The following is a 10,280-nucleotide window of genomic DNA, read 5'->3' as shown; positions in this document are numbered from 1 at the left end:
TTTTTGCTTTAAAATTACTTAAATATAATCAAGTCATTTTGAATATTAAATTATCAAAATTGTTGTTGACTAATTTTCTATCAATGGGCTAATCAAATAATCAAGTAATAGTTTCAGCTGTACGGTAGAGACCAATTTTGAATGTGAGAGTATTTAACATTTCCATGTGTGATTTCTTTTTCCAGGTTAAACTGCAGATCTGCTGCCATGACCACTTCAACCACCCTTCCCCCCCTCATTGTGCCACAGCTCTCCACAGACAGTGATGAGTCCAGCGAGGACGACCTGTCAGCAAAAGACACATTTCAAATTATTCAATGAGCTTACAATACATTAATGAAAAAAGTAAGACAGTTAATTAACTTTGTGTGTAACATGCTGTGTTGCTTCCAGAAGTGCGCCTGAATCAAATCGTTATCGTCTGCTCAATGTGAATAACAGCAATAACAATGAAGAGTAAGTTTGATTGTGGAGTCACAAAGAGATGAAGCCCTTGAAAAACACAGTTTCTCTTTGAAGTACGAGTCATTTCACTAATACAATGTGTTAATTAATCCTTTTCCAGGGAGAAAAAGAAAAAAAGGAAAAAGGAGAAGAAGGAGAAGAAAAAGTAATTGTGTTTATTACAAACCTTTTAGCAAATTTTGCTTTAAAAGAATAGTTGATGCTCGGTATTCTCCAATGTATTGATGTGCGTTACAGAAACAAGAAGAAGGAAAAGGAAGAAAAGGAGGCAAAAGAAAAAGAAGAGAAGGAAAAGGAAAAAGAAAAGGAAAAGGAAAAGGAAAAGGAGAAGGAAAAAGAAAAGAAAAAGGACAAAGATAAGTAAGTGCATCATTCAGAACGACTTCTTCAAGGCACCTTTTTCTATTTTTAGATATTTAAGTTACACTTTCCATCTCTCGTTTCGCAGGCCTAAAGAAATATTTGTCATTAATCCTGCTGGGAATTTGTATTACAACTGGCTGTTCATCATCACACTACCAGTCATGTACAACTGGACCATGATCATAGCAAGGTGACTTTTTTTAACACTGCAATTTCCCTTCAGGTCAAATGGTCATATGATTCCATTCAGATCCATCACGTGCTAGCTGTTTTAAAATAGTTATTATTGCAATTTTAGCAGCGGGCTGACTTTGTGCAGAGAAATAGCCTTGTTCTTTCAAAAGCTGGTGGCAGGGTCTTTAAGTTAATTTGAATACACTGCAATATATATATATAAATGCTTTAGCTTGAGACTAGTGAGTTTGGCACCACATCAGATGCAGCAGTAGCACAACAGGATGTAGTGGGGAAGGTGCTCAACACTATTAAATTACAAAACACACTCATCACTGGTGGTCTTCTTCTACAAACAGGGCTTGCTTTGAGGAGCTGCAGCATGACTACATCATGTACTGGGTTATTCTGGACTACACTTCAGACTTCATCTACCTGGCTGATATGTTCATCAGGACCCGAACAGGTGAAAGCTGACTTGAGACTCCCAATCAAAATCTGTTAAAGGAAAATAGCACATTGTTTCCAAATCTGTCTTAAAACAACACTCACATACCCACATGTATTGTACACTGATGAAATTATGAACAGCTACTGTTCATACTGCAGGTGGTGCGAGATCCCTTACTTGTGTAATGGAAAATTACTGGTGACCCCTCACATGTCCTACACTCTCAACATGAGATGCTTCCATCAGGTCGATCTTATAGGGTCCCAATTAAGCATAAAAGATACCTCAACAGATATAAAAACTCATTCATCCCTATATTAGTACATCTTCTAAACTCAGGGCATAAGGTTTAAGGGGGGTGAAATGTATTTGCACAATGTATTGTATTTACTTAATGTATTTTCTGTCCATGTATGTATTGTATATGTATTTTTATGTGGCAGCCTTTTGTCCAAGACAAAACTCCCTTGGAAAAAAAGAAAATGATCATGTGTGTGTAATCAATTATTGCAATAATACATTTGATTTAATTCCAACCTTCCTCTAGGACTTCTACAGGCACTCATGAAGAAATATTGTGTCTTTAAACTTTCTACCTTTTTGAATGCAGGTTACCTGGAGCAAGGCCTGATGATAAAAGATAAGAAGCTGCTAGTTGATCGCTACATCGCCACCTTCCAGTTTCGTCTCGATTTTATCTCCATGCTGCCCACTGACTTCCTCTATTTCTTCCTCGGCCTCGACTACCCAGAGATTCGCATCAACAAGCTGCTGAGAATCGGCCGCATGATGGAGTTCTTCACGAGGACGGAGACTAAAACCAACTACCCCAACATTTTTCGCATCGGTAACTTGATCATGTACATCCTCATTATCATCCACTGGAATGCTTGCTTCTACTTCTCCTTCTCCAAATACATTGGTTTTGGTGCTGATGACTGGGTTTACCCGGCTCTGGATGATCCTAACGAGCCTGCGTTTGGGGAGTTTGGCAGGAAGTATTCATTCAGCCTCTACTGGTCCACACTGACCCTGACTACCATCGGAGAAACTCCACCACCGGCCCTGGACTCAGAATTTTTTTTCCACGTGATTGACTTTTTAGTGGGGGTCTTGATTTTTGCCACCATTGTAGGAAACATTGCCACCATGATTTCCAATATGAATGCTGCCCAAGCTCAGTTTCAGTCCCGGATTGACAACATCAAGCAGTACATGCAGGTAGATAGACCTCTTTTTTCACTTAAGAGAGCAAAATAATCTGTTCTTTGATTATATGTTGAATGTCCGTGTTTTCCTTTCATTCGCAGGTCCGAAAGGTCAGCAAGGACCTTGAGTTGCGAGTCATCAAGTGGTTTGAGTATCTGTGGAATAGTGGCAGGGCTCAGGATGAAAGAGAGGTGATGAGGTATCTTCCAGACAAGCTAAAGGCTGAGATTGGCATCCAGGTCCACATGGAGACACTCAAGAAAGTTCGTATTTTTGCAGACTGCGAGGCAGGCCTGCTGATCGAGATGGTGCTCAAGCTGAAAGCGCAGGTTTTCAGTCCAGGAGACTATATCTGCAAAAAGGGCGATATTGGCCGTGAGATGTACATCATCAAAGATGGAAAACTTGCAGTTGTTGCTGATGATGGTGTCACACAGTTTGTTGTGTTGGGAAGCGGCAGCTACTTTGGTGAGATCAGTATTCTTAATATTAAAGGCAGCAAAGCAGGAAATCGGCGAACAGCCAACATCCGTAGCATTGGATATTCAGACCTCTTCTGCCTGTCCAAGGATGACCTGATGGAGTCGCTGGTAGAGTATCCGGATGCCAAAGGCATGCTGGAGGAAAAAGGGCGGGAGATCCTGATGAAAGATGGTTTGATAGATTTGGACCCAGCTAACATCATACCCGAGGCCAAGGAGTTGGAGGAGAAGGTTAACAAATTGTACAACACGTTGGAGCTAATGCAATTCAAGCTGAAGAAGGTTCTGGGAAATTACAAAAACACTGACAAGGCTCTGAGACATCGCATCGCAGATCTGGAACACCTAACAGGAGAAGAGGTGGAAGACGAGGATGAGGAGGAAGAAGAGGGGAAAAAGGAAGACAAAATGGTGGAAGGGGAGAAAAAGGAAGAAGAGAAAAAGGAAGAAGAGTTAAAAGGCCAAGAGATAAAGGAAGTCGAAGAAGAAGGTGAAGAGGAAAAGAAGGAAGAGGAAAAAGACGAGGAAGCAAAAGATGAAGAAGAAAAGGTTGAAGGGGCAAAAGAAGAGGAGGAAAAATAACTTGGACAAGTTGTTGAAAATACTGTCACAATAGTCTAACCCAGTGGTTTCCAACCTTTAAAATAAATTAATGTCTGCTTGTGATCCATCTTTACAGGTTGGACATAAATTGTGAGCAGTTCAACCAAGAGTGAGTTCTCCTCAGATGGTTGTTGGAAAGGATTTTAAGAGGCCTGAAGAAGTGAACGTTTCTAGTATTTCAAAGGAAAATAGAAAAATCTGAGAAAACAACAACATACTTTTGTTGTTGAGTAGAATTATCTGCATGGTGACTGGTGAATTTTTCTTGGTACCCATTGAGGGGTGTCGATCCCCAGGTTAGGAACCACTGGTCTAACCCATTGGTTACAAACAGTTATTTGAATGAAACATTCTGTCAGTCTAGAGGAAATCACTCGTTGGTGGAATTGCAAACTTGCTTTTGAAACGTGACAAGCAGCCCAAACAAGACATTGTCTGTTTTTTGGTTTTGAGCTACAGTGCATAAACCTATGACAATAAAACATCTGAATTTTAACTTGAAAAGTGTTTGCACTTCTAGGCAGAGGTTTTCATTCAGTGGAGAAACAGAATCAACTGCACATGTTGGAGATTACCATTCAAAAGTGTGTATGTGTGTCTTGTGTATATGGCACAAGACGCAAATGAAAAATCTATTTTAACATCAAAAGCCCAAAAATCTTCCACTCAAAGCCAGATGTCTAAAGGAACACAAATAAACACCACTTACTCTTCTTAAAAAGAGTGTGAAAACAGCTAAGCATGTGATTACTGATCTATTGTGATTGTCTCTCAGCACTGATGACTAGGTGCATGGCACCAGAACAGAGTCACATTCATAAGCTCTAATGCATTAATCAAATCATTGATAAAGCCTAACAAAGAAGAAAATTCAACCAATGAGTGATATCTGGCCCCGGTGAATGAGTAAGACAGAGATGTTTGTAATTTTCTTTGACTTTATAATTGTCAGTGTGGTGCATTGTGGGGATAGAATGTATTTGCGTTAATTAATGAAGAGCTAGCAGATGGTTACTGCACATGGTAGCAATATAGCAATTAAGAAATGCCCATCAATTTGCCTTGTAAGGCATCCTGTTGTGCTCTATTTGTGGTCAATTTTATTCACAAAAATGTTATTAAAGGGTAAAAAGAAGACTTTTGGAGTTCAGAGCTTCAAGAAATCAGTAAACAAATTTAGCAGCATTAGTAATGGGAATATATATATAAAACTATTTGAAAATAGTAGTACAGCAGCCAGCAACATGTCATCAGAGCAATGCTGTACAGTGACAGACATAAAGAGTGAATATCTATTTAGAGTTAATTAGATGCTAAAAAGGCAAAGTGGTCTATGATTAATATGAGAGGCTAAAGTAGGTGATGTTACATTTGTTACATTGTAAAGGTGTTACCAAGCAAAAGAGAATGCTGGGCTTGTTGATTTCAGTGACCGGGGGTTTGCATCCTGAGTCCAGTTGGGTTAGGCAACAAAAGCACTTTGGTTAAGGTTAGGGAAAGATTGTGGTTTTGAGTAAATGTTAATAAACCTGTTGTGTGTCAAGTAAGTGTTTACTTTTTCTGTATTAAACCAGACAATGATCTTTCCCTAACCTTAAAGCTCTAGTAGTTTATCTTTGACGTCAAATAAATTCCGTAATATTCTTTCAGCATATTGTAATTCAAGTGGTCTGAGAGAAAACTAGACTGCACCTCTTTATGGCTGTTGTCAGGCTTGGGAAAATCTATCCCATGATGGGGGCCTTTGGTCACTCATAGGTCATTTCAGCGAGAGAGAGCGTTCCTATTGGCATGCACAGTCACACTATTTTCTCCTGCATGTTATAGGGAGAGCCGCATTGTTCCAATAATATGTTAGTCTATATCCACGATGTTCCACTTCCGGGATTGCCTTGTTGCTGCCGGAAATTCCGCCGGATGTCCTTCTTTTCGGCCGGATGTCCGTTACCTTCTGCTTTCTTTGTGTTGGCATTCCAGTCGATTTTTGAGGACTATGATTAACTGCTCCTCAGATCTCTGCAGGGTAAATCCAGACAGCTAGCTAGACTATCTGTACAATCTGAGTTTTCTGTTGCCTTCCCGAGGCTATTTTGCAGCGGCACTGGGGCTCTGTCTGGCACTTTGCGCTGCCCAAGACGATTGTGATTGGTTTAAAGAAATGCCAATAAACCAGAGCACGTTTTTCTCCCATCCCGGAATGCTGTGTGGACTCACCAGACCCTCTTCCGCAGCGCTATAGAGGAAGGTCTGGCAATGCGAGACTATTAATATGTAGAGTGTGCAATGCAATGTGTGAATCTTAACATATAGTGACACATTTAATTCCAAAAACATTTTAATTGTAGAGATTTTTGTGCAACAGGTTTCTTCTTTTCCCATCACCAGGGATAGCTTTAAGTCCTTTGCCTTTATCTGGCACACTCTACGTTGTATAAATATTAATGCCACATACTCTATGTCTTTGCAGACCTGGCACAGTGAAGGTTCTTTGCAGACCTGGCACAGTGAAGGTAATGAGTGCATGTCATTTATCATGGAGAAATTGCTGCCTCTAAGGCTGATTTCCCAGTGGAGATATTTCGTTATGAGTTTTGAAGCCTGAGGGTCCTGATTGTATTGACCAGTATTAGTTAAACAACAAAATAAGGGTCTTTTTTATATAAGCTAGTTAAAGGCATGTTGCAGAGCAGGACTCTTTTCCTGCTTCCAACGTTAGCTACATGATTGCTGGATATACTAAACTTACTTTTCTTCACTTTCCTGGAGCACAAGCGGATAGCTGAAAGGAACATCGCGACTGTTGTGTGGAATAAGATTGGTGAAAAAGTAATTTGCCAACACTAAATATCAAACAAAAGCCAGACACTATATAGTATTAAGTTGCTGTGAGCTGTAGCCTACATTCACCACTTCTAACCAGAGGCAGAATATAAAGTAATCTCTGAGATTATTCCTTCACAGCACTGTGCAATGCGAGAAAATCTCAGAGCTGAACCGGGCAGACACAGCACTTTTCATCAGGTTAATTAAGTATACTGCTAACTAATAACATTATCATCGCCAAAATACCCCCGCAAATCAAATCCCCTACGATCCGACACTGTCTCTTTCTCTCTCTCTCTCTCTCTCTCTCTCTGCACACACACACACACACACACACAGTCCAGTTCTGGTGGTTGCAGATATGCAGATACTGCAGATATGTGCTGATTAGCGGGCCAGGCGGGTAGGGCACTGCCGTGAGTCCATGAGGCTAATGTCTGATTACTCCACATTGTGAAAATAGTGCGACTGTGTTTGTTCAAAATTTTTTATTTTCAGCTGCAGATTGACACATCTGGTGCTCTACTGAGTATTTACTACTGCAGTACAGTGTACTGTATGTGAGATTGACTCAAAATAAACTACAGTTCATGTTTTGTTTTCATATTGAAGAGACATGACATCCAGTGCAACAGCGTGGCTAAGTGATATCATGCATTGGCTGTAAGAACAATTGTTGGTTATTGTCATTTATGCATGGTTAAAACATGAACGCAATCTGTTACTCAGACTCAGCAGCGTACACAATAAATAACGAGTGCCTTAGCTAGAATAAAAATAACAAAACCTATAATAAATAGAAAAACCGAGCAGCAGTTCCTCTGGGAAGAAGCTGCACTTTATAGCCTTGTTGTTCTGGCTTTAAGTCTGTGCAGCCTTCTGCCTGAGGGGAGGGGGTTGAACAGTTTGTGTGCCGGGTAGGTGGGATCCTTTGTAATACCTGAAGCACTGCTTCTGCACCTGCTGATATAAATGTCAGTCAAACAACCACCGTGTCATCTGCAAACTTCAGTATACAATTGCTTGGGTACGTTGCAGAGCAATCGTATGTGAGAAGTGTGTACAGCAGGGGGCGCAGCACACATCCCTGTGGGGAGCCGGTGTTGAGTGTTATGGTGGAAGATGAGATTCGTATGGATCTAACAGACTGGCCTGTTTGTCAAAAAGTCCAGGACCCAGTTGCAGAGAGATGGTTTTAGTCCCAACAGCAGCAGTTTGTTAACTAAAGTCTGCGGTATGATCATATTAAAAGCAGAACTAAAGTCCAGCAGGAACAGCCCGATAAAAGAATCCCTGCTCTCCAGATGGGTGAGAGCAGAGTGTACAACAGTTGACACTGCGTCACACACAGCCCGTTCTTCCTATAAGCGTACCGATTGGGTCCACCACGTTGATGTTGATAGTGTCCTTAATTTGGGCCAGAACCAGCTGTTCGAAGCATTTCATGACTATTGGGGTGAGGGCCACCGGACTGACAATGTCTTTTGCTGTTCTGTTGTTCGAGCAGCCATTAAAGTCGACAGCTAAACAGAAGAAGTTGCCTGTGTGCAAACCGGCATTACAATAGTATACTTTATAAAAAACTATACAATGTTATAGATTAAATGACCCAACAGCATATACAATTATTAAAACTATTCCCACCTCAAACAGCTGCAACATTAAAATGCTGCTGATATCTCAATGAATCAGTAATAATTAACCAGTAATATTTCATTCAATATTATTATTTTACTGCCGACTATCTTGTGGTTCTAAGATTATTAGGATCATATTGTCCTTCTGGTCCTTAAAACCCCAGAGCAACAAATAATAAGTGCCACATGCACATTTAAGGGGAGGGGATTTAAGGGGACCCCCCACATTGTATGCCTCCCTACATATCTTGAAATAAATCCTATGCCTTTGGGTTCACAGGCCAGCTGGGATTAGGTCAAAAGTTAATGCCATGTCACCAGGGCCTGGAAGCTGGCACCCATTGGGCCACTAATGCACTTCTCTAACGTCTGTGCTACCAACCGCCCAAGTTGCCCACCCATTTTTTCTACCAGCCCACCCTAATATAGCAGGCTAGAACTTGCCCTGGGTTAAAGTGACGTCCACTGATTGCATTAGGGAGACAGACTAATAGAAACACTGCATTAACAGAAGGAAGGAGAACCACATTACCTTCTCTGTATGCAGCTGATATGCTAACATTTATGCATATAACATAGCTTAGCTTGCCATTATCATTATCATCATTGTCAGGAGCAAGAGTGCTTTAGTTTGATCGGAGTAGCAGTTGATATTCAGAGATAATTGCAATGCCCTAAATTATAGTTAGTCTCCAGTCTTCTCCTGCTTGCTAATGCAGGATAAGTCTCCATGTAGAATACCTAACACTGCTCATTTTATAGGAGACAAACTCTTGAATCTAGGTTTCTGTCAAAAGGTTCCAGTATCACAGACATGCCCTCTAATAGCCTTAAATTGATTAGTGTGTGTCAGTCTGTTGGTGGTCAATATTCCCACTCGCTTTGCACACAAAAACTAAAGTACAATAAGCTACAAAGTAAAGCTTTCATTGTTTACTTTTTAGGAACGTTACGTTCAGCTGTCAATATCTGAGGTAAGAACTAATAAAGAAATATTTGAAGAGCAATGCTCTTTCATTATTGCTGTAATTGGTTACATTTGGAATTGATTAAATCAAATAGCCCAGAGCCCTGAAATGGGTTGTGACACACCACAGGGGCAGCCATGAAAAGAGCTGACGACAACACTGCAGCTAAAGCTATCTAACCGTTGCCCTGATATTTTCACAAGAAATGTGCACTGGTATGCAGTACATTTTATGTCGAAAATGTAATTGCCTAAAGACAATGAAGTCTCTACACGCACATAACAACGCGGCGGCCAAATAATAAGCCCACAGCACCTCATTAAGCAGCCAGTCTCTAAATGATCTGAGGAGAGAACAGACAGGGGTCAAGACTAGACTCTGTGGACATATACGGTACGTCACTTGCATTTTCTTTTTTTAAATAGTCTTTTGTTACTGTGTTCTTTGACAGAAGTGTTACTGTAAATCATATGTTGCTTAATTTAACATGTACACAATATGCCTATTTGGACCCCAATGGTGTTTTTGTTTAATTATTCAAAGACTGAACCTTTGTTTTTTACCCTCAAACTTGAGTAATTGTGATCTTTTCTCCCTTTTCAAAATACTAATTTCAGGGGCATTCTTTTAGCCTTGTGTGTTAGAATGCATCAATATAACCACAATGTCCCAATTCTGGCTAGGGATCTTAGTTGTGTGCCATCCCCCTCTCTTGTCCCATGTTTCCAGTCTGTCAATAAAGGCTAAAATTACTAGAAAATAATGTCCTCTTTTCTTCGAAGCAATACATTACTTACATCACTGAGTGAGGTTTTCATCATCATAAGGTGACTATGAAAAAAAAAATAAACCTTTTCAAAATTCACCAGGTCTCGACTTGTCAGCGTCAAGTTGTAAACACTGTCAGTCTGTCAGTTTAAAAAATATATATTTTTCTTCCCTTGTAATTACAGTACACATTATTTATGAAACATCCTAAAATATGTTTCCACCGTGTTCCTCAGAGAGCTAATATTTCCATCAGGACACCACTAAATGTTGAAATACATTTACTCTGGTGCAGACAATAGTCACTGATTCTATTATAAATGATATTGATCTGTGG

The 10,280-nt window shown here is 40.2% G+C and overlaps 1 protein-coding gene across 1 annotated transcript; it reads left to right on the top strand.

Moving 5' to 3' along the window:
• Positions 1-207: 207 nt before the first annotated feature.
• Positions 208-3,726, top strand: cnga1a (cyclic nucleotide gated channel subunit alpha 1a). Its single transcript, XM_028589275.1, has 8 exons — positions 208-287; positions 394-456; positions 566-610; positions 703-825; positions 914-1,018; positions 1,362-1,468; positions 2,064-2,674; positions 2,764-3,726. Exons 1-8 carry the CDS (start codon positions 208-210, stop codon positions 3,724-3,726), a joined length of 2,097 nt encoding a protein of 698 aa, XP_028445076.1.
• Positions 3,727-10,280: the final 6,554 nt, after the last annotated feature.

This window comes from Perca flavescens, chromosome 2 (assembly GCF_004354835.1).
Source record: "Perca flavescens isolate YP-PL-M2 chromosome 2, PFLA_1.0, whole genome shotgun sequence".
NCBI lineage: Eukaryota > Metazoa > Chordata > Actinopteri > Perciformes > Percidae > Perca > Perca flavescens.
This window is presented reverse-complemented; position numbering and strand designations above follow the sequence as displayed.